Source organism: Podarcis gaigeae, assembly GCF_964106915.1.
Source record: "Podarcis gaigeae genome assembly, chromosome: 10".
Taxonomy (NCBI): domain Eukaryota; kingdom Metazoa; phylum Chordata; class Lepidosauria; order Squamata; family Lacertidae; genus Podarcis; species Podarcis gaigeae.
In genome coordinates, this window is record NC_139686.1 from 20,072,858 (window position 1) to 20,097,828 (window position 24,971).

Below are 24,971 nucleotides of genomic sequence, written 5' to 3' on the forward strand. Positions count from 1 at the left end.
CACTGGCATTAGTAGGTGGCAGGGAGGGTTCAGTATATACAAATATCAGGGAAGGGCTGTAGCTCAGTGAGTGGTAGAGCATCTGCTTTGCATGCAGAAGGTCTCAGATTCATTCCTTGCCATCTCCAGGTAAGGCTGTTAAAGACTCCTATATGAAATCCTGGGAAGGTGGTGCCAGTCAGCGTAGGCAATACCAATAGTCTGGCTTGATATAAGACTGCTTTTAATGTACACTGGGGCAGGTTTGTGCAAGTTGTTTATTCTAGTTATTGTGCAGTTCAGAGTGAGCGATGGGGTCCCAGATAATGGACATGCTTAGCCTAGAGCAGGAATTTCCAAACTGTATGCGGGGCACACTAGTGCGCTATGGGAAGACTGATACTGGACAAGAAGAAATAAGTTTAATTATTGATAGTCAACATTCATCAAAGATGTTCCTGTTGGCTCTTTCTAAAAATAATAATAATTCTATCAGCAAATTGTCCTGCCACATCTCTGTATCAGCTGCAATTGGATCGTTCATTCACTTCTGATGTGAATTCGTAGTAGAAGGATTATCTGCCTCAGAGGTAGAGAAAGTGGTGAAATTGTGCTTCTCTTGTCAGCTGTTTGGCTTTGTCCATCATGCTGTCAACTCTAGCTGTTCATAAATGATAGGTTAATACTGATGTTATCATACATTAAAGTGTCACTTATAAAGAATGTGATCTGTAAGGGCTTGTAGTGAATGCTGATCTCTGCCATGTTTGACTGTGGAAAGGTACCGAAGAATCTGCATAGACTCCAGCTCATTAAGCAATTTAGCAGAGGAAGCACTTAAGATTGAGGCTACTAGTTGGGTGCTTTAATTCTCACCCGAAGATAATTGAAATGCTAAGCCTTTCTATCAGCTTTTTATTTCTAGTTGTGATTGCAAAAGTAGAACAATCAGGATTATAAAAAAGCTTCACGGAGGTGTCAGTAAATGTGCACTGGCTGCCTTGAGTAAGATAAAATAAAGGTAAATGATCCCTGGACAGTTGAGTCCAGTCAAAGGTGACTGGGGTGCGGTGTTCATCTCGCTTCAGGCTGAGGGAGCCGATGATAGGAAGTTTTGCTTCTGCACATGACTCTGGCAAACCGCTCTAAGCTGAAGCATTCCTTCCTCATCCACCCTAGAATGTTCAGTTCCCATTGAGTTCATGAAACATGTACCCTGGCCTGTTCTTAATGCATGGTTGACCACACCTACGGAATGCGATAGTTATGTTCTTTTAAGTCTTGCTATATCAATCACTAGTAATAGTTTAATAAGGAGGTTTTCATGCCTGTCCAGTTCTGTGTTCCCTTTCCCAACCTTTAATCTACTGGTGATTAATGCCTATATGCAACCCTTGCATTGTATTTGTGTTAACCAATCAGCAACAAGCACATATGTGGCAATGCTGTAATATTCAATAAAAGGGACTCCCCGAGACATGCTCGAGAGATGCCTCCCATATGACACTTGTCATTCGTCTGTCGTTTATTTCAACCCAACAAGCCGGCATTTCTCCACAGACAGCTTTCTGGGTCATGTGACCAGTAGGAAGGTATGACCCAACACAGATCCTTTGTAGTTGCATCTGGTGATATATAGGGCCAGCAACGAACATTTGTAATGCACACAATGAACAGGTATTTGAGTTCATGTGTAAAGCATATAATGTGTGAAGAGCCTATTGTTTTATAGCAGATTTAGTCACATTAAATAACTGTTGTTTACAGGTCTAGTTTACAGCTGAGGGGTATCAAACCGTCCTTGAGTTAGGAACTTTCCCTGCATGCGAAGACAGGCTCTGGCAGATTGAGCAGATGAGACCAATAGTGAGGCACCTAATCATAAGCCTGCATTTTTATCAGAGCTTCTATATATTGCAATCAAGGCTTGTATTTAAAAATGAGCTTAAAAAAGGATTTTCAAATGTTTCATGCCAGGCAGAAAGAACCTTGGCAAGAGGTTTTTCTCCTAAGACAAGGGGGCCCCATTGATTTATAGTAGAAAAACAATTCTCAAAGTCATAAAAAGGGAGAATTACATATGCTGCCCTTGCAGACTGAGAAAACACAATTAAAGGCAAGGGTAAATAGTAAAATAATACCAATGTGCCTCCCAGTAAAATGAGCCAGATCTTCTTTCTAAGGTTGAAAGGCCAAGAGCAGTGAAAAAGGCAACTGGCTTGGCTAGAAGAAAAAAGAGCATTTTTGGGAAATCTTTTAAAGCTGTTTTTTACTGAGTTCCTTTTTACTTTACAAAGGCTTTATTCTTTTAAAAGGCTACCTATGATAAGTGAATGAAATATATTAGCTTAAATATATTGGCTTAAATGTAATTATGCAAAGGATTTAAGGAATGCTAGATTCTTATTTCATATGGTTGTAAGAGTTGTATTTATCCTGAAATTAAGTCAGCCACCAGTCTAGCCCCCCTGCTAGACAGAAGACGCCATCCAAGCACTCTTGATATATAGTTGTCAGGCATTTGTTTAGAAACCTTAAATGAAGGAAATCTTTCAATGTTGATGTGAACTCAAGATCCTTGACATCTGTTGAACATAAAAATGTAAGATTAAACATTTGTTTTAGAAGGCAATAGGGCAAGGAGGGCAAGAGGTGAGCTGGTAATTAAGATTCCATGTAAGATATATTATTACTTATTTGTCACATATATAGCTCTTTGTCTCCCTTATAAGGGCAAGGAAGTGGGTGTATCTTTTGTGGGTGTATCTTTTGTGATTGGTTCTACCAAACAGCCAATAGGAATTTCAACCAGGCTGATTGGACAGAGGCAGCCACAGGAGGAGCAAAGGGGGCTGGATTAAGGGAATATAAGTGCTGGCCAGGATGGCAAGAGGCCAGGCCAGAGCTTGGTAACCATATACCACTGAGCCTCTCATTTATTTGTCTGACAAATAAATTATTATTTTAATTTCTCTATTGCTGCGTTGAATATTTCATTCCAGCTAAGCGTTAACCACAAGCAGGGTGCTACAATAGTGGATCCAACGGTCAAGTAGGCAGTTTTGGCATGTGCTGTAGAGGGAAGTGTGGGACAGATGGGACTTGTCAACCTGGGAAGGTAGCCCATCTAGGAGAAGGAAAGCCTTTGCTGCCTTGCAGGAATTGGATAAAACAATTGTATTGGCTATCTGTATTTTTCTGGCAAGTCTTCAAGAAACCTAGTATTGATTTTAAAAGCCCACAGTAGCTTGGATTTGTTTTTCTTTTCTCCTTTTGTTTTCTATAATGCATGCTCTTATTAAAAGACCCCAGGATTAAGGAACTCACAAATAACCTTCTGGCCAGGTTTCCGGAAACTGGTAATGAAAGACTGCTGGCATATGTAATGCTAGATATGACATATGAGACTATTAAATTTTATAAATAATTAAACACAAAGCTTGTTACATGCAGTAATAAATAAAAAACGAAACATGAAGGTAGGATGTGTTATGACAAGGAAAGTGAGGAAGGAAGAAGATCTGTTTTTTGTCTTTCTTCTAATTGCCACATCACTATTTAAATAGCATGTGCCTTAGCTTGATACCATTTAGCTTGATTTTATTTATCAATCAGGAATGAGTATTGCATTAGGAAAAATAAGTAATAAAAATGGTTTTGATACATACTGATGATAGAAAAGCATGCACAGAGTGAGAAGCACAAAATTAGTGCTTCCATTTCTAAAATTGTCTGGAACATAGACAATTTAGTAGTGGAGATTCTAAATTAATTGCACAGTTCTTACAGAAGCAGAAAACCAATGGTAAGCAGAAAAACGTGTTTTCTAGGTGCTCAGCATATGTTGCTATGTTAGCATTTTAGTTTTTAATAAAAGAGCATTGCTTGGTGGGCTGTTTTCAAAATAAAGCCTATGTAGCAAATTTGCACGAGCTTCAGATGGATTCCAAAATGTACATGGACTGGATTTTGCATGTACCATCTCTTCCATTTTACTTGCTGGTCATCTGAGGGATAATTGGCAGGGATTCACTCCCAGAATTTTTTGGGGGGATTGGGGCGAATCAAAAATATTTAAAAAATAATTTGAAAGCTTGAATACTTTTACCAGGAGAGTAAAGCCCAATAAGTGCTGCATGTCTACATATCAGTGGTATACAGCTAACATTGGGCAAATGTTGTCCCAAAAGTGGGGAAAAGGAAGACCCAGGTAACTACTGACCGATGAAATTAATATCGTTATCAGGGAAGGTCCTAGAACAGATAATTCAGCAGTTGGTCTGTGAGCATTTAAGAAAGGATGCTATAATTACTAAGACCCAGCATGGGTTTCTCAAAAATAAGTCATGTCAGAATAATCTGATTTCTTTTTTTGATGGAATGACAAACTTGGTGGATCAGGGAAATGATGTGGACATAGTGTATCCTGATTTCAGTAAAGCTTTTGACAAAGTCCCCCATGATACTCTTATGCACATTTCCGGTAAGTGATGTGTGAACATGGCCAGTGTCTACTACCATTTCAACTTTCCAGTTCAATTGTTTTCTAAAATAAATTTTCTTGCTATATTTTCTTGCTATATCAAGAAGACAGTGTTTATGCATCATTTTTTCCAAAGTAAAAAAAAGGTTAAAATGAAAATGCAGCTAATCAACATATGCAGCTAATCAGTAAGTGTGAGAGAGTGTGCTTCATGTTTGTAGTGGTGCCAGTTTCAAATAAGCTTTTTTGAAGATAAGGAATATTTTAAGTAGCATTTTTCCATTACTAATTTTATGCACTTGAAAATAGTATTTAGAATTCCACTCCACCCACCCAATATCCCACAGCTGCTTTGAATAAATGGATTGCTGCCATGGGCGGGAGACATCCAAGATTGTGTAGTTATGTGGCAACTATTACAAATAAGCTTGTTAAAGTTAAATTTGTATTCAGAGCTGCTGATTTTTATATGCAAAATGCTCGTCAGATTGACAGGTGGGAAGAGGACCCATATAACACCTGGCATAAACCTCTTTTTCCCCTGCCCAGCACGGGAGGAAAGTGAGAAAGCTGAGCAGGAAGAAAGTAGTCTCTCTGCCTATGGTCTGGCATCTGTCTGTATTGCTGTGCTGAAACAGAAGAAAGAAAAAACATTTCCCCCCTAATTTATAGAATAGTCACGATGGTTTCAGTGTTTGTTTGTTTTTTAAATAGGAATTATATAGATTCCTAAAGGGGTAACCATGTTAGAATTTTTCAGGAAAAGACTCCCTCTTCCCTAAAATATACACTTGTACATGAGAATATTTAATGTATGCATTTAATGATGAGGAGCAGATGGGGTTCATCAAGCTGGGAAGGCAGCCCATCTAGGAGAAGGAAAACTCTGATCTGAAACCTCCACTACCTTGCAGAGTATTTTTGGGAAAAGAAAAGACTAAGGAGTAAACCCTACACAAATCCAGAGTGGAGTCCCTAAGATGGTTGAATGGCGCCTTGTACATCTCCTTCCAGCAACTCCTGCAGCCAAGCTGTTGCTCTGCTTTCCTTTGGACCACATCAGCGAGGCCAAGGGCATCTGGGCAACTCAGAATACACTGGGCTTGTACCCTGGAAGGTCACTTTGGTGCTGCTAATGCAGCAATTTGACTTCATCCTCAGAGGCACACTGCATTGTCACTCAAGACAAACAGATGCCAACAACAACAAGAAGCAACTGATGAAGTGGACTGTCCCATTTGCAAAACCCTGTGCCATAATAAATGGGCTCATGGTTTGCCTACTACTTTTTGCGAAGTTATAGAACAATGCTTGGCTAGAGCTTGCAGTTTGTCTGAAGGAAGACAAGCCAGGATTTGACAACAAGTGGCACTTAAAAGCACCACAAGGGAATCTTGCAAGCTGCGTGTGATGCTTTGAATTTATGACATCACTGTGTCAGATTTGACACCACTGTGTCAGATTTGACATCATTGTGTCAAAGCCCCACTTCCTGTCAAATTTGGTTCATGGGAGATAATGACCTGACCTGCTGGCTAGAACATATTTCCTACTTCTGCAATAAGCCATGATTTGACCTATTGTTACATACAAACCAGGTCATTGAGAAGCTCATTGTTGGATATAAGCATTATCTGGTGAGCAGCTTGAATGGCTTTCCTGTGCTTTGTTAAAGTTTGCATTTATCATGTTATGTTGTATTTGTACTCCAACCATCTATTTCTCTTACATACTAGGAGGATATTTTGCTATGAAAAGAAAATCTATAACTTATCTTGGACTAATAGATTTGTTTCCAGTAGAATATGAGAATTTCTGTGTGTCACAAAGGTAGATAAAGTGGACGCTCGGATTGCGAACGTGATCTGTGCGGGAAGCACGTTCGCAACCCACAGCGTCCGCAACCCACAGCACCGCGTCTGCGCACACACGGGTCATGATTCAGCACTTCTGCGCATGCACAAGCGCCGAAACCTGGAAGTAACCCATTCCAGTACTTCCGGGTTTGGTGCAGTGCGCAACCCGAAATCACGCAACCCGAAGCATTTGTAATCCGAGGTATGACTGTACTTTCTTTTCCTTAATAACAGCCATTCTGGGAAGCCAGATATGTCATTCAAATGCTTCCCATGCCTTTTAGAATATATTGGCATGAATCCCAGATACAGTTATCTGTTATAGTTTTGGTAACCTGCATTGGTAAGCTCCAGACTGGAATACTGCTATGCTCTCTATGTGACACTTGCCTTGGGGCTGCTCTGGGCATTCCAGATTGTGCTGTATTCAGAGAGTAGACTTCTGATGGGGGGCAGATGACTGACAGCTTGTGACACCTTTGCTGCCCATATGCTGCTGGACCAAGTTTAAAGCTCTTGTGTTGATATGAAAAGCCCCAAACAATTTGGATCCAGTATACTTTAAGGATTGCCTGAGTCCTAGTATCCTAACTTAGTCACTGAGGTCATACAGAGCACTAGTGCTAGTTTTCCCCCATGTTAGAGGCCAACTATGTCAATGGTCCCATACTGTGGCATACTCTTCCATCAGACATGCTCGCTTTTGACATTCACATGACCTTTGAATTAATTTTTATGCCAAAAGGCCTAGCTAGTTGATTGTCCATTTATTTTAAAGATTATTTTGTACTGCGTTTTAATAGTGTATTATGTTTTATTGTACTGTATACTTATTGTTCTGTACTGCCTTGCTGTTTTATGATATGGTGATATACCCTTTGGATAAACAAACCATGGTCTAGCATGTTGTGTGATCCATGACAATGTGACATCTGCCAATTCTCTTTCTAACTTTCACATAAAACTTCCTTTAACGATTTGATCATAAATGTAAGGACATGTTTCCCCATTAAACCTTTGCATGCTAATAGTTAATGGTTTAACTGTTTGGCAAAAATCCATCTCTTTTGCATGAATATTGTTATGCTCTCAGAATATGGCTATTTCTTATACCCTTGATATGTGTGCATGCATAATCTCTAGCATTATTGAGAGGTATTTGGCAGACACTAAGAAAAAGCCACTCCAGCAGTTCAGTGGTACTCTAGTAGTTACATATTCAAAAGGCAATATGCATTAAAACTAGTGTTTAAAGGGAAAATGATATATTCACTTTCATTTCTCTTTAACTCATCCTTGGTACAGTTTTCATTATGCTATATATCAAGCAGCAGGAAAAAGTACAGGGATATTTTTTTAAGCACGTGTAACAGGAACTCACTAAGTTGTGACTTGAATTTATTTCCCCCCCCTGAAACAGTAAAATCATTTATTATTCATAGCTGTCAACCAGTTAAATCCATCCAGTCACTCAGTTGTTGTACTTGGGCTAGAAGGCTGGTGACTATGGTACCAGCACATTGCTGGAGAACATGCTGCAACAGCACCATTGCAGGGACAACCCAGGAGCCTGGGAGGTAGATATAGTAGCTTAATTATATTGGTTAAAATTAAGAGAAATTATTGACTGTAAGCATACTCATGTGAGGTACTGCACCATTAAATAAATGTAGGGTAAGATGCTGTGGTGGTGTTCTGCGGTGTCTTACTTGTGTCACAAGCCATATTAGGACTTTGCACTTGTGTTGGCACTGCTACAGAAGTGACAGCTACTATTGCTGGCAGACTGGCATCATGCAAAGCTATCAGACGATACAGAACTGGGATGTCACCACAGTGTGTCTAGGGATTAATTAACTGAGGTGCATCTTAACAGTTACAAAAAATCATAGCTTGTTGACATCCATCTGTCTGGGAGACAATGGAGGAGTTTGCCTTTGGAGGTGAAGTCAAACAGTTGGAAGGATACAGTGCCTGCTGTGGTTGTAGAGACCAATATGGGAGATACTGTTGTAGCTGGAGCTGATGAAGGTATTCTCTTAGCGATCATTATGTCCTGCCTGCTCAATAATTACCCCGGTCAGGAGCAACCACTAAGCATCAGGTTCTTTCGATTCTCAGTAAATGGAGGACAACAAATAGCAGAAGCAAACTTTATTAATTACTAAAATAATAAGCACAGAAACAGGTGCTGATCTACAAAGTAAATATAATTAAAGGATATAACGGAATACTTAAAGTTGCAAAGCTAGCTCAGCCATCTGTCATTCCTGCCATGGGGGACCCCAACTACAACGGCTGATGGCACCCCTTATCAGGCCAGTGTGAGGTGCCAGGCGCCCATAGCCGAAGTACCATTGAATTGCTGGAGCTGGGGCCTTATATAGTGTCTGCAGAGGCCCTCTGGCAAGATTACATAGTCTTTGATACAGATGTTAATGATGTTATGCTGTCAAAGGCAGTCTTTGAAGTGAGCTAGTTCCTTTGTTCTCATGCTTCTTAGCTCTGCCGCTGGCTAAGCCATTACTTTATGCTGGCTATGCATAGATCATAAAAGGTCTTGTGTTGATGTAAAGGGACCCCTGCAACAGTTAAGTTTAAATAGGATCACCACCATCTGGTGCCTCTTCCCTGGCACTACACATTCCTCCTCTGGTCACTGCTATGGATGAACAACTTGGAGTATTGAAATCAACGTTAAAAGTCTCAGTTGTGTTGAAATTTAACAATCTTAGTAAGTTGGTTTTAACACTCAAGTGTCTTCTGGAAATACCAACAGCAGACCCACCAAGTGTCCCTATTTTCCAGGGACACCCCTAATTTAGAGAAGCAGTCGCAGTTTCTGATTTGATCCCAGAATGTCCTGCCTTTCCTTAGGATGTTCCTATTTTCATTGAAGAAGTGTTGGAGATTATGGAGTTAATTCAACCCTTGAGCTGTCTGAAAGCAATCCTGTATAGGGAAGTTTTTTAAATGTTTAATGTTTACTACTACTATTACAACATTGCTTTCCACCCATCACATATGTAGGTGAAAAACATATTTATGAATATGTGTGTGTGTGTGTGTGTGTGTTCAAACCATATGACGTTTGTCTAAATGTTGTAGAGGGGCATGTTTCAAAGAGAATTGACCTGATTTTTGTAAGATATCCAGAACTTAGTTTCCAGCTTGGTGTAATCTAGTTCTGCAACTGTGACAGATTTTAATTGTTTTCATTGTTATTATTGTTTATGAAAAATCTGTTTTGCAGTTATTCAGTTAATAGTGTTTGCTTGGGGAATCTCTTACACCTGTTTAAGAAACATACATGTCAGAGCCACCCGAGGTCCCAGCTCACAAGAGACCAAAGTCCAGTCCAAGTTATATACAAAAAGGTTTTATTGAAGAACATTGTTGTCGTTACATCCAAGCTCCGTGGCTCAGCATCTGTTACCCTTAGATGTTAGAAGTCCCCTCTGAGTCAGTCCCGCCCCTGCACCAGCTTAAGAGGCTTGTACTGCTCCACCTTTTCCTCTCCTTCCTTTTCCGCAGGGTCTTCCTGCCCCCCTGTGCTCCCTCCCTCCGGGACTCCCCCGAGGCTGAGTCTTCTGACGCCTGCTCCCCCCTCCTTCGTGCTTTGGGACCAGGCTCCTCCTCAGGGCTCTCCTCATTTCCGCGCGCCTCCACATTTGAACTTGGCGCACGTACGTTGCCTCTGACCTTCCTTTCGACCGTTACGCTACTCTCGGTACTACACTCCTCCCCTTCCGGCAGGACGTTCTGCTCCAAACTCCTTCCCCTCTCTGCTTCCTGTTCTGCTCTTTCTGACACACTGGCAACTCCACCCCCTTCACTCCGTTCCGACGGAGAGGCCGGTCCCGATCTCCAACCCCCACTGGGGATTCCCTCTTCGTTCCCCTGCTTCTGACTGCTTCCCTCTCTACTGCCCCTTGGCCTGACCAGGGGGGCTCCCTTTTGGGAATCCTCGGATTCACTTGACGGACTCACTGACAACCTCGGGTCGTCGTCGTCCTCTTCCTCGTCGCCCTGGGACCCCTCCCCCTCGCTCTCTGTCCCTGACACCCTGACAATACATATTTTAAATTAATTGATCACACTGATTTGTATGGGGTATCTTTTGCTTGGCTTCTGCTATTGATCATTTATGCGGTTTATGTCTTAACTTTCCTTACAAGGTGCTCAAGGTGGGGGATAGGCTAGGCTAAGAGATAGTGACTAGGCCAGTGTTATCAAGTGAGCTTCATAGCTGAGTGCAAATTTGAACCTGAGTCAGACCAGCACTAATCCAGCATTCTAACCTCTACTAATATTCAGATTTCCCCCCCCCCCTTATTTCTAATGACCGTAGCATTTTATATAGTGACAGTTAGTCTCTCAAATTATACAGCACATCCCTAATGACATATTTATATTTTTTCATTTCAATAGTCCTTTTTTTACTCTTGCAGGCATTTGGACAGTCATTCTCAGTACACCGCAAAGTAGCTGAAGATGGTGAGACACGTGAGGAGACACTCCTCCAGGAGTCTGCATCAAAGGAAGCCTATTACCTAGGGAAGATTTTGGAAATGCAGAATGAATTGAAACAAAGTAGGGCTGTTGTTACCAACGTTCAGGCAGAGAATGAACGACTGACGGCGATTGTGCACGACTTAAAAGAGGTAAATCTGGTTTAAAAGTGGTGTGAGATGTAGACTGGATTCTAATTACAGTTTGTTTAAAATGTAGCATTGTATTTCCATTTTTAGGCCAATTAAAAGTAGTCACAGGTTTGTTTAGATTCCATCTGAAAGAAGACAACACTATGCCAAACTAGATCAATTCATGAATTAATATCTTTAAGCAGAATACCACAACATTTTAACAATAAGCAGATAGGTAAAGGTAAAGGACCCTTGGATGGTTAAGTCCAGTCAAAGGCGAGTATGAGGTACAGCGCTCATCTCACTTTTCAGGCCAAGGGAGCCGGCATTTGTCCACAGACAGCTTTCCGGGTCATGTGGCCAGCATGACTAAACTGCTTCTGGCACAACGGGACACTGTGACGAGTGGCAGAACGCACAGAAACATCGTTTTACCTTTCCGCCGCAGCAGTACCTATTTATCTACTTGCACTGGAGTGCTTTCAAACTGCTGGGTTGGCAGAAGCTGGGACAGAGCAATGGGAGCTCACCACCATTGAGCGGATTCAAACTATCAACCTTCTGATCAGCAAGCCCAAGAGGCTCAGTGGTTTAGACCACAGTGCCACCTGTGTCCCTGTTAATAAGCAGATAATAAAAGTGCACACAGAGGATTTCCCCCCCTTTCCTATGTTGGTCATGTGCTGTCCCTCTAGTTTAGACAGGTGGTCAGTCCCTTTACCCTAGTAGAAGAGAACAAAGATGAATCAAGTCTCTAGACAATCAAGGCCATGTCTGTTGTTTGGTTTTGCAGAGAGCAGAGTCAAATACTCATGGTGGTACTTGCAGGTTTTCATTATGCTTTCTGTGTGTGCTTGTCCACTTCCTTGGTGCTCTGATCTGGCTCCAGTGGCCTATCACTCGAGTCACCGCTTATGCTCCCACAATTGGAAGCGTTTCAGACAATCAAGCACAGAATCCTAGATATTGAATTCCAAACCCTATGCAGTGCAGCCAACAAAACCTGTTCCCTATTGGGGTTGGGAATTCCATCCTCGTTTGGCCAGGACACTCCATATTTACACCAGCTTTACGATCCCCACCTACACAGAGCTCTTTCCCTTGCAATATTTAATGTTTTACCCTCTGCAGCTTTGCAAGGTAGATTCTTGAAAATCCCATAATCTGAAAGATACTGCCCTTGTGGCACAAAACAGGTCAAAACTGTCACACACGTTTTATTTTATTGTCCATTTTATGCAAAAATATATGGTAAGTATTTGGCCCCTTATTGAAGGATGGGATTTATTGCACTGACTCTTCCAGAGTGTCTTATCTGCTGAACAATTGTAGTAATGACATTGTGGAGAATGTGGCAAGATTTTTGAGTGATGCTATGAAATTTCCTCATGATGTCTGGCCAGTTTTATCCCAAAGTATCTCCTACTATGTTTTGTTAACTGTGCTGTGTTCTGATCCATGTATACGATGCACTTTTTTATACCAATAATGAGGCATCTAATCATAAGCCTGCATTTTTTATCAAAGCTTATATATTTCAATTAGGGCCTGTATCTTAAAGATTTTCAAATGTTTCATGCCAGGCAAAAGACCAGCTGCCTAAAAGGCCTTGGCAATGTTTTTTCCTCCTAGACAAGGGGCCCCCTGATTTATAGCAGAAAACAATTCTCAAAGTCGTAAAAAAGGAAATTACAGGCTGAGAGCGAGGACACTGATCCTACATGTTACAGAAGATAAAAAAGCAGAGATAAACATAATTAGGAATGAGTAAATAATAAAATGATACCATGTGCCTCCCAGTAAAATGAGCCATATCTTCTTCCTAAGGTTAAAAAAAGGCCAAGAGCAATGGAGAGGCATCTAGCTGGCAGAAAAATAGAGCATTTTTAGGAAATCTTTTAAAGCTGTTTCTTTTTTTAAACTGAGAGAGTTAAAGGGCAATAAATGTTGGGAAGAGCTAATGGGAAAGGAGGGGTGAAAGGAGGGGTGTAAACTGAAGAGGCTTCTTTTTTGAAGCTGTTTTTTTACTGAGTTCCTTTTTTACTTTACAAAGGCCTTATTCCTTTTAAAAGGCTACCTATGATAATGTATTAAATATATTGGCTTAAATGTAATTATGCAAAGGATTTAAGAAATGCTAGATTCTTATTTCATATAGTTGTAAGAGTTTTAACTATCCTGAAATTAAGTCAGCCACCAGCCTAGCCCCCTGCCAGACAGGAGACGCCATAGAGCACTCCTGATATATAGTTGTCAGGCTTTTTGTTTAGAAACCTTCAAATGAAGGAGATCTTTCAATGTTGATGTGAACTCAAGATCCTTGACATCTGTTGAAGATAAAAATTCAAGATTAACTATCTGTTTTGGAAGGCAATAGGGCAAGGAGGGCAAGAGGTGAGCTGGTAATTAAGATTCCTTGTTGAGACACATGTAAGATATATTACTACTTATTTGTCATTTATATATAGCTCTTTGTGTTCCATAAAAGGACAGAAGGAAGTGGGTGTATCTTTTGTGATTGGTTCTAGCAAACAGCCAATAGGAATTTCAACCAGGCTGATTGGACAGAGGCAGCCACAGGAGGAGCAAGGGGGCTGGATTAAGGAAATATAAGTGCTGGCCAGAATGGCAGGAGAGCAGGCCAGAACTTGGTAACAATACCACTGTGCCTCTCATTTATTTGTCTGACAAATAAATTACTATTTTAATTTCTCTATTGCTGCGTTGAATATTTCATTCCAGCTAAGCGTTAACCACAAGCAGAGGTGCTACAATAAAGGAGATTGGTTGGTTGGTTAGTTATGCTAGCCCCTGTTCATTCTCAGATCAGAATTCTTCTATAGTCAAACGTTTATTTTCTTCAGAAATATTTTTTTACCAGAAAATTCAGTGCCTCATCTGCATTGAGTGTTTTTCACTGTTTCTCAAAGTGCCTTAAGCAGTTAATTGTTTAACTTATTGGTTGCATCATTTCTTGCAGTTTAGGAAGCTGCATTTTCTCCCTCAAAGGTCAATTAACTTAGCTGGAAGCCTTCCTGCCTACTTGCTTTTAATGAATGATCCTTTGTTTATTGGCTCTTTATTGCCAGAAGTAATCCTTGGGATTTTCTGTAGATTGGGGAGTTGAGATTGCCTATGTATGCTAAACAAAGAGGGTGCAGATTTTCATCATGGCACACACAGGGGGCTCTGTATCTCAAGAGCTTACACTGTTTTCACATGAGATCCTAAAGAAAGTGCCTTTTAGTGTTTTTGCTCTATTTCTGCTGTTTGTAAATATTGTGAATGCAGGGCACACTGCAGAAAGTAAATTAAATGGGCATTCTTAGTAATTCAGACATTCCATTCTCATTATAGATAAACTATGGAAATACATAAACTATGCCATTTTGTGCGGATACCAGGGATGTGCTGGTGCAAAAACCACTGCATCCAAATGCTGTTTGGAGACAGGTGGCAGGGGCTTACGCAGGTAAAAATCACCTGTGGCCACAAACACATGCCAACACACCATCTACCATGCACACACACCCTGCCTCACACATGCATGGCCAGTCGCCAACATACACATGCACAGCAAGCATATCCCAGTGCACATGGACACATTGGCACTCCAAGGGCATGCTGATTGCAGTTCTCACACATGCCTTGTACTCACTGGCAGCATGGTAGAGCAATGCCAAGGTGTATAGCCCACTGTTCCTGGTCTATGTTTGGAATCCCTTTTTTTAGGTTTTATACCCAGCCCCAATAACATGTTACTTACCAGAGCATGTGGTGACCTAGCAATATTCCCTCAGAGCCACCTAGAATAGTGTTGTAAACAAAATCTGCCCTTATTCCCTTATGAGGTATACAAGAGCCCTTATAGAGTCCTTTGTAGGTTCTCCATCAGTAGGAGAAAATAACAGAGCCCAACCACAGAATATTGAGAAGCTTCCTCTGTTGCAACAGGGTGCTCCCCTCACAAGCAGGACAGGAGGAGGACCCAGAACAAAGGTGTGCCTCCCCTTATATAGACATTTTGAAATTCCCTGCCCTGGAGCTCAAGACCACCCCCAGAGACATCATACATACAGAAGGGGTGTAGCCCAAGACCACCCCCCAGATACATCATCCCTACATCATAGAAAAGGCAGTTCACAACAGAAATCTGAGTGCTTTGTTTATCTCCTGTCTGCCAGGTTATTTGATAATGCCTTATCTGATTGCCTTTCCTGGTAGTCTGGCTATTCCTTTGAGATAGTAAAGGTAAAGGTACCCCTGCCCATACAGGCCAGTCGTGACCGACTCTGGGGTTGCGCGCCCATCTCGCTTAAGAGGCTGGGGGCCAACGCTGTCCGAAGACACCTCTGGGTCACGTGGCCAGCGTGACAAGCTGCATCTGGCGAGCCAGGGCAGCACACGAAACGCCGATTACCTTCCCGCTAGTAAGCGGTCCCTATTTATCTACTTGCACCTGGGGTGCTTTCGAAGTGCTAGGTTGGCAGGCGCTGGGACCGAGCAACGGGAGTGCACCCTGCCGCGGGGATTCGAACCGCCGACCTGACGATTGGCAAGTCCTAGGTGCGTCCTTTGAGATGGTAATCACTTAATTCCTGAGACAATGGGAAGGTTCCCTCACCCTCTCCCTCCTTGTAGAGGAACATTTGGTCAGTTTGGGAGTCAAAATGGTTTCAGGACTGCATTCCTTGCTGCTCCAGACATGTGGTTTATATATTTATGTATGTGTTTGCTTGGTACATTTATGAACATTTGTTACATATCTAAGAAGTTAAAATTCTCATAACAATAGTTAGGACCAGTGTGATTTGATACTTAAGGTTCTCTCAAAGACCCCCCAATGGGAAAATGGACCATTTACATCTCCTCCAGCTTTCTGCTCCCCCACTTGACACCACTCTATAATCTTTTATTCATAAATCCTTGCCCAGTTGCCTAGTGTGAGTATAAATCACTTCCAGGTGACCAGGCAAGAAAACTTTTCTATATTGGTAGAAAGTTGCTTATATTTCTTTATGTTTTTAATGTTTAATATTTATTTTTGTTTTTGTAAATGCTGGAAGCCACCCAGAGAGGCTGGGGCAACCCAGTCAGATGGGCAAGGTACAAATAAAATAATAATCATCACCATCATCATCATCCTCTAATCCTTAGAGTTTGCCGTAATCATATTTGCTGGCAAGTAAGTTACTTTAGTGTTTTTGTGATATAGTAATTGCAGGATAATTTTTGTTGCAAAGTTGCAGTAGTAGGAGACCTGCAGCAAATGCTGGTAAATCATGGGTTGTAAATCAGAGCCAAGCCTGCCCTGCTGTTTATCAAGAACCTACATCAGGCTGCAAAGTTTGCAAAAAGTGTCCCTTCAGCTGTTAAAGCAAGTACAAAAGCTGCCAGTAATTGACTTATGTCTGGAATTGACATAAGTTATTTTTAACCAGAAAATCAATACACCAAAGGCGGATCAGCACTCATGTTTCTCAGTAGTGCTCTCTCATCTGTATAAATCTAGATGGTTCAGTCATTAGTTATTACATCGGGTGAAATCTAGTAACTTTAAGATGAAAGTTTGTGAGTCGGAGTGTGCTGTGAAGTTAGGTAAATTATTCTGTGCTCAAAGCAACATTGGAAGCACAAGCAAGACATAAATTGTGAAGGATTTCTCTCATTTGACTGAATCTCTACCCATAAAGCTATTTTTGATTGAGCAACTTGCCACACCAGTCACATACTAAGAGCATATAGTATAAACCATAAGTGGGGTAGAGCACCTAATTTTAAGTTATGACATTATTATATCTTGGTTTTTTTCATTTATTTGTTGAATTGGTCCATTGTTTTTCCCTTGTGTTAACTGTACTTCTTGACATGCATCTTTAATACATCTGTCTTCTTCTTATTTTTTTTTTAAATTGTGACTGTTATAAGAAAAAAACCTCCTTTTTCCCTTATGGGATATCCAAGAGCCCATATAGAGTCCCTCTGTAGGTTCTCTATCAGGAGAAAATAACAGAGGCCAACCAGAGAGTATTGAGAAGCAAAGCAGCTAGTAAGAATGATTTTTATTAAACTATTGCAACAGGGTCCCCCACTCCTCCCACACAGGAAGGGAGAAGAGGAACCCAGAACATCCATGTGCAAGCTCTTATATAGACTTTTGAAATTGCCTACCCTGTGGTTCACGACCACCCCCAAAAACATCATACATACATCACAGAAGGAGGCGGTCCTCAGCAGAAATTTGAGTGTGTTGCTTCCCTCCTGTCTGCCAGGATACCTGATAATGCCTTATCTGATTGCCTTTTCTGGGTAGCCTGGCCATTCCTTTGAGATGGTAAATACTTAGTTCCTGAATCTCTTACACATATTGATAGTGTGCTCAGTGTTAAGTTGTGGGTGAACATATCAGACGACGCGGCGATTTCTCCAAAGCAGCTCTTTATTTGTAAGCTGGAACTGAACTGAACTGAACAGCAAACAGCTCAGCCAGCCTGTTGTTAATCTGAAATGTTGATTTGCAAACATCCAGATGTCATTGTGTTTATGTTTTGGGAATAATTACAATTTGAGGCAAACTACTGAAGGGACAGGTTACGAATCCAGTGTCGTAAGTTTGTACACGTAAGCTTACATCCTTGAGCACGAACAGATATTCCTGTTTCTGCACTCTTATCTTGGGGTAGAAAGGTCACCCCACTATAGGAATACTCCTGGTGCCATCTCTGGGCACGTGGGCTGATGGCCTGTCTTGCAAGGTCTTTGCGTCAGCGGGGTCAGGATATTTACAGTCTATAAGATCTGCCATGAATCCTTGAAGAAAGAATTTGGGAAGTTTGGGCCCCTGCTCGGGTGGCTGCACTTTAGGTTTGGGTAACCTGTCCCTTCATTACCCAATGCTTTTACATCTAATGTGATGGGGGGGGAGTGCTAGTTTTTTTTTTTACCAGAGCAGAATAATAATTATGTTACAGTACTGTTTTAATAAAATGTTCCAAATGAAGGAGTGAAATGTTGCCTAACATTTGGGAGCCAAACTGGATGTGGGACAGGAGATCTATGAATAGAATAGAATCGCTTTTTTAAAAACAAAAAACAAAAAATGGTAACTAAAAGAGGGAGTAGTTTGGAATCACACTACACTACTGGGGGAAGTAGGATAACTCTTTCGCTCTGCACCAGTTTTCCAACTGAACTTTGCCTCAGAGTTGCACTTGAGTGGTCTTGACTACTCTAGAGTAAGACTAAAAGCTGCACCCTGGTAACTATGAATAATTTACACCAAATTAAGAGGAAAGTATGTTAATCTTCTAATTCAGTTGCTAGCTTATTTTGATGTAACCTTTATTTTAATTGCTATAACGTTGGTAGGAATATTTTAACCACAGAATTATTGATTTAGGTTTGGATGACTGGTAGCCTTTGGAGGGTTGTGTTCATTTCCCTCCTTGTAATATCATTATATCTTTCTTTCTTGAACAGTAGTAGAGGAAAATAACTTTATTACTATGATTTTTAAACTATTGTTTATGTAATCAATTATCTTTCTTTAGTTTATCTTTGATTTGTTACTTGCATGCTTTGAAGTTTCAGTAAAGTTGTTAAATGGCTAAATTGGTCTTATTTCTGGGAAATGGGCACAGATTCCATTCTAAAAGCAGAAGATTATTGGTGGCCCATTTTGCCCATACAACAGATCAGTTCAGATGGCCAAAATTAGCTGTGAAAGCGCAAAGTAGATTTTGAACTATGCAAAGAGATATCCATTCTACTTGGAATCTCTTTCCTCATGTGAAATACCCATTCTTCTACTTCCTGTTTGGAGCTACAGTAAGCCCAGTTGCTCAACTATCCCATAATTGTTGCTGAATAAGGTCTTATAGAAGGGCAAAACACATACTGTGTAGAAGACAGATCCTCTGACCTCCTTCCCCTTCAATCTTATATCTTGAAAACCAGGTGTATAGTGTTAATTGAACTAATTAACATTCCTATCATGGAAGATTTTCTGTTCATTAATTCTGTCTTCTAACCTGCAGGCACACCAGAATCTCCAGTGGCTGCTCTTTTTTTATTTTTTGCAAGCCCAGCAGCTGTTGTACAGTTATCTGCCCAGATCAGATAAGTTTTAACGCATTGTCTACCATGCTTCACAAATCTGGATGGCTTCTAAAGTCCCCACTGTTCCTGTGTTTTGCTGGGGGTTTTATCCCTCTTTTGTTTGTTATGCATTTGACACAGAGCACCCCCTGCACCAACCCCCTCCCATAGCAACTTCAGTGTACAGCAGTGGCGGAAAAGCTTTGCCCATGTTGTGAGCTGGCTTTATGCATCTGCTGAAAAAGTTATATTTGTATTGATGAGACAAAATCCACATGCTGTGCATGACTGCAAGAACGCATAACTGACTCACTACGAGGTGAGCTTACTCAGACAAAGTGTTTTCCTGTGTGGCTAACAATCACTGTGAGAACAAGCTTTCATTCTTTATCATAATGCAATTTTCTTTATCATAATGCAATTTCTTACTTTATCTTATTTGGTACATTAGAGTGAAAACAGGTTTTTACCAATTACCATCAAAGCAAGTGAAGCATTCATTGCTGCAACCTCTGCAAAACCATGCACAAGAAGAATAGAGTATGGTGGAAATCAGTGTTTTACTTCAGCACTTTACAGCTCTTACAGCAGCTCTTACATAGTTCCTTTTCTTAGTGTCCCCTGAAATGAGACTGTCTTCTTAAACCATTTCTGTGAATGGCACCCATGAAAAACATCCTTTGTGTTGGTTCCCACTGAACAAACACCACTTTGGCTTCTAGTTTGTTACTACTATACAACTCGCATAGTTTTTCATGAAACAGAAATAAAAATAAAGACTTTGCCTGTTTTTCTGGGACAGTTATGACATTATACCAAAGAGAAAATGATGTCCTAATGATAAAGGCAAAAGAGACAATGCTATGCATTACAATGTGTGCTTGGGTTCCATTCTCCATGAAGATTATGCTTTATACCTTAATTCTCTCTTTGACTGAAACCCTAAAACTCTTTATCAATTTGGCACTTTCATGATACTGCAAATAGGTTCTTGGCTCTCATTATCTAATCTAATAGTTTGTTCTGTGATTTCCCTCAGTACCCCTAAGTGAAAAATGGCAGTGATGAAAATGGCAGGAAGGTGGATAGTGAGAAACCCATGCACTCCACTTTAATGACTTTTTAAATGTATGATTCTGCGCCAGGCAAGCTGTTTACTTTTAGCCATTCTCAACAGCCAAATCCAGTCAGCATCCAGGAAGAGGACACAGGGTCATTCAGAGGTCAGACAGTGGTCTCACTCTTTCATTGTAATGGTCAAATCCAGTTAAGCTTCAGGATTCAGTGAGGTTTTGGGTGACGAATGCTTCAGATATATATAGCTGCCTTTCACAGCTTCCCTATTTGCTGGGTTGTTTTTTATAGAAAAACCAAGGTGACAATGTTGTCATTGACACTGTTAAATTATTGTTTATCATATTTTAGTATGGTGCACCAACTTCTTCTTTAGATGGATGGCATCCAATATTAGCTAGAATAGACTCTTTGAAATAATTGATTTAAATGGGTGTATTCTGTCTAATGTTGGATATCACCTACTTTCTTTTAGGCAATGTCTTCCCAATCTTCTGACCCAAATAGATTAATTCCTGTTTCCACTAAAACTACAAAAGGGGTTCTCTAATTATTATTATTATTATTAATAATAATAATAATAATAATAATAATAATAATGTCAGTAATTTTTTTCCTCAAACATAACAACTTTGTCTCCAACAACTTCAGCAACCATTCCTTCAAATTAAACAATAATATGTCTTTCCATCTTTGTCCACACAAGAGTCTTTTGAAATTTCATCCTGATTTTTAACTGGATAGTGTCTTAACAAGTTGGTGTCTAACAAGTTCAATACTTTGGGTCCATTTGCTACTTTTGCCCCAAAAGTGATAATGAAGCCTCGTTTCCACAGTTGACCAGTAGCCTGCCAAATTCTGAAGGCATATTTGCTATCTGTGTAAATGTTAATGTCTTTGCAGCTAGGTGGCATGCCTTTGTTAGGGAGATTGGTTCAGCTATCTGTGCACTACACCCAAGGTCCTGTGGTTCAGCTTTTAGAACTTTAAATGAATTGGCCACAGTATATCAAGATTTTCTCATTCCATCGACAAAAGGATTAGTTTTGGGCTATGTAGGACTGCATCAGTAGATCTTGTCTGGGTTTGTCCTGTAATTGTTCTATCTGGATGCCCCCCCCCCCCCGCCCTTCCATCCTAAAGAGAGGGAAACAAAGTTGCGGGATTAAGGCTTGTGCATCATTAAATAGATAAATTTTAGGCAGCTAACAAAATGGATCCACATTTCTTCAGTCCTTCTGCTGAAAAACCAAAGAAGACTATTACAATGTGGGACACTTTAAATGGGTGGCCAAAAACTTTGTTTGCCATTTCCACCAACTAGACAGGGGCCACTACAGCTCATAGGCAGCCCCCTGCTCCTTTTGCTTCTGGGTCCATTTGGGCAGGAAAATATGCTATATAGGCTATTTTGAAGGATCTAGGGATTGAGTTAATATATCAGACCCTACTCTCCTGTCTTTCAAGGACAAAGAGAGTGAATATTTTAGGAAAAAATGGTAGGCCCCAACTAGTGGCTGTGGAAAGAGCAATTTTAAGAGCCTTGAAAGCTGTTTCAGCCTCTTTGTTTCATGAAGCAGGTTCAGGAGAATCCTTTACAGCGAGTGTCACTCATGGCTTGGCCAATTCACCATATGTTGGTCTTGTTATAGGAAAATCCTTGGGCTCACTTGGATTGCCAAATAAAGACACCAGCCAGGAGTATAAGAGCTAAACAGCAGCCTGTAGGCCTGATCTTTGTTCAAAGACTGTTGCAACAGGTCTTCCATCCACCCCGTGAAGAAGCCCTGAACAAAGGGGTGCTCTCTCTTTTATTGTTGTTGTTGTTGTTTAGTCGTTTAGTCATTTCTGATTCTTCGTGACCCCATGGACCGGAGCACGCCAGGCACTTCCACTGCCTCCCGCAGTTTGGTCAAACTCATGCTGGTAGCTTCGAAAACACTGTCCAACCATCTCGTCCTCTGTCGTCCCCTTCACCTTGTGCCCTCAATCTTTCCCAACATCAAGGTCTTTTCCAGGGAGTCTTCTCTTCTCATGGGTATTGGAGCCTCATCTTTAGGATCTGTCCTTCCAGTGAGCACTCAGGGCTGATTTCCTTAAGAATGGATAGGTTTGATCTTCTTGCAGTCCATGGGACTCTCAAGAGTCTCCTCCAGCACCATAATTCAAAAGCATCAATTCTTCGGCGATCAGCCTTCTTTATGGTCCAGCTCTCCTTCACATATGCAGTCCATCATTTGATGCTACAGCCAATCAGTTATGAACATGCATGGCTGAACCAGTATTCAGTCTGAGAAATGAAAAGCAAGGGGCAATAAATGCAAAGCACTTATATTTGGAATATAAGGAATGCTAATTTGTAGTAGTCTGAATAGCTACATACCATAGATGCACACTCTAAATATTTTGATAACAGCAATTTAACTTGAGCATTTCTTCAGCACTGGAGATTGATGTGCACAGTTTATGATTAAATGCAAAATCCAGCAGAAACAAAACAAACCTTTCAACCCTTTCAAAAACCCCACCCCTATCTTGTGTCTTTCTCAGTGTCAATATCTAATTGGTTTAATTATAACCATTCCAACTCTCTCTCTCCTGGTGATTGGAATTGCAAAATACTCAAGGCATCAAAATAAATACTTGTATAATTTTAGCTCTACCTAATGGGTTATGTTGGTGTTGACAGGCACAGACAATCTCCACTGTAATATCTAAAAAATGTTTTGCCAATGTATTTTGAAAAATGTCTGGCTGTTGGATATGAGAAATTAAGCTCACTAACACTCTGGAAATGCAGTTCCTCTTGGATTAAAAAAAAAAAGACTGGTCAACTGAATCTAGTCCTTTCCATTTTCTCTTCCTGTACTATGGCCAACAACGCTCCATCCCTGCTTCTATTACTCTTGTGGAGCTACTTCTTTAGCTGCAGGAATCCCTGAAATGCAGGTATATGCAGGACAGTCTTTATCCTTCATCTTGGCAGTGAGATTCTAACATGTACATCTCCACGCTCCCTAATGATATCTTGCCTAGCAGCCAGAAGCCATATTCCCCGTTTTCATTTTTAAGACACTTGTGATTGGACATTCATAGCCTGATTCTGTGTATGTTTTTTGGGAAGGAAGGCTCAGTGAATCCAGTGGGACTTACTCCCAAGTAAGTCTGCATAGGAGCGCAACATACAATATTGTTACTACTAGTGCTGCAAGAGAATATGACATTTTCGATACTAGTCTGGTCAAAACATTTAAACATTTAAAGGGCTAAATAGCAAAATCGAATTCCTCAAGGCTGTCACAGTTGCTTGTCTTTGGGGAACGTAAGTTGCTTTCACATGAGGATATCAAATGTCAGCATGTTCTTTAGAAAACTTGAAAGAATCTGTACACATTATGTTTGTTGCTAGTGTGCCAGCTGTACCCGTTCCTTGAGATGTCTGATTTGGCCACAGCAACACACACCTTAATTACATCCTGTTTTCATTACTGTAACCTGCTCTAAGTGGGGGCCGCCTTTGAAAACTGCTCAGAAACTTCAACAGGCTCAGAGAGTTGCAGCCAGTTTGCTGACCAGGGCTGGTTATAGGCTCCACTGGCTACTGGTCTGTTTCCAGGCACAATTCAATGTTGGTTATGACCTATGAAGCCCTACATGACTCAGGTCCAAGGTATCTGAAAGACCTCATACAAACCTGCCCAGACTCTGAGATCTTCAGAGGAGGCCCTTCTCTCGGTCCTACCACCTTCACAGACAAGCTTGGTGGGGACCTTCTCAGTGGCCGCTTCCAGACTCTGTACCTCCCTCCTTGAAGAATTAGACTGGCTCACTTCTTGTTGTCCCTCTGCTGGCAGGTGAAGACCTTGTTCCAACAGGCTTTGGGGAATTGACTGCTTTTAATAAAAGAGTTGGTGCTGTGCTGGTATTATTGTAATTATTTTAAACATATTTTATAAATGTATATAGTTTTAATTCTATTAATGTTTAATTTAATGATTAATTATTGTTCTTTCCATGTTTTTAGAGATTCTTGTTTTTATCTATAAGCTGTATTGAGTCCTGTAAGGGGAAAATACTGTGTGTGTTCGTGTGTATGTATATATTGTTCCAGAAACAAAAATTACATACAGTTACCCTATGAGTTGTAGCCAACTAAATTTTACTGGAAATAGACTTATTGAAATTAAGGGACTGTGGGAGATAAAAACACCCTGGTTCCTTAAGACTTAAAGTCCTAGGATCCTTTAAATAAAATGATCTGGGCAAAATTGGTGAAATATTAAAATGTTATTTATACACACTTGCAAGTGGGGTGACCGAAGAGCAGGCACTCCTGGATCATGAAAAACACAGTTTATAAAGTCTCTTGTCTGGACGAAAGTCCCTCCTCGACACAGCCACGGGAAAAGGTGTGCAGAGTTTACAGCATATTGCTTCTGCCTTATTAACATACAGTTATCATCCCACTTCCTATGTTAATCATTGTACAAATATGGTCAAAAGCCCCCTTATATAAATTTATTGATATATAATCAGTATATTTTTATTGCAAGATTGTCCTAATTACATACAAACGGACGGGGGTGGCACTGTGGTCTAAACCACTGAGCCTCTTGGGCTTACCGATCAGAAGGTCAGAGGTTTGAATCCCAGTGATGGGGTTAGCCCCCGCTGATCTGTCCCAGCTCTTGCCAACCTAGCAGTTTGAGAGCATGCCAGTGCAAGCAGATAAATAGGTACCACTGTGCTGGGAAGGTAAATGGCGTTTCAGTGCCCTCTGTTTTCTGTCACAGTGTCCCATTGTGCCAGTAGTGGTTTAGTCATGCTGGCCACGTG

At 40.8% G+C, this 24,971-nt stretch overlaps 1 protein-coding gene and 1 long non-coding RNA gene across 21 annotated transcripts in view; one reads left to right on the forward strand and one right to left on the reverse strand.

Annotated features, from left to right (window-relative positions):
* Positions 1-24,971, forward strand: part of BICD1 (BICD cargo adaptor 1) — a 135,086-nt gene that overhangs the window by 40,263 nt on the left and 69,852 nt on the right. For all 20 annotated transcript variants that reach the window (XM_083700094.1, XM_083700081.1, XM_083700097.1 and 17 more), the window contains exon 3: positions 10,770-10,982. In XM_083700094.1, coding sequence (XP_083556220.1) covers positions 10,770-10,982 — 213 coding nt within the window. The remainder of the gene's footprint in view (positions 1-10,769; positions 10,983-24,971) is intronic.
* The window catches only part of LOC310826338, a 67,191-nt gene continuing 55,216 nt past the window's right edge, over positions 12,997-24,971 (reverse strand). The window contains exon 2 of the long non-coding RNA XR_014555765.1: positions 12,997-13,041. This is a non-coding gene — a long non-coding RNA (uncharacterized lncRNA). The remainder of the gene's footprint in view (positions 13,042-24,971) is intronic.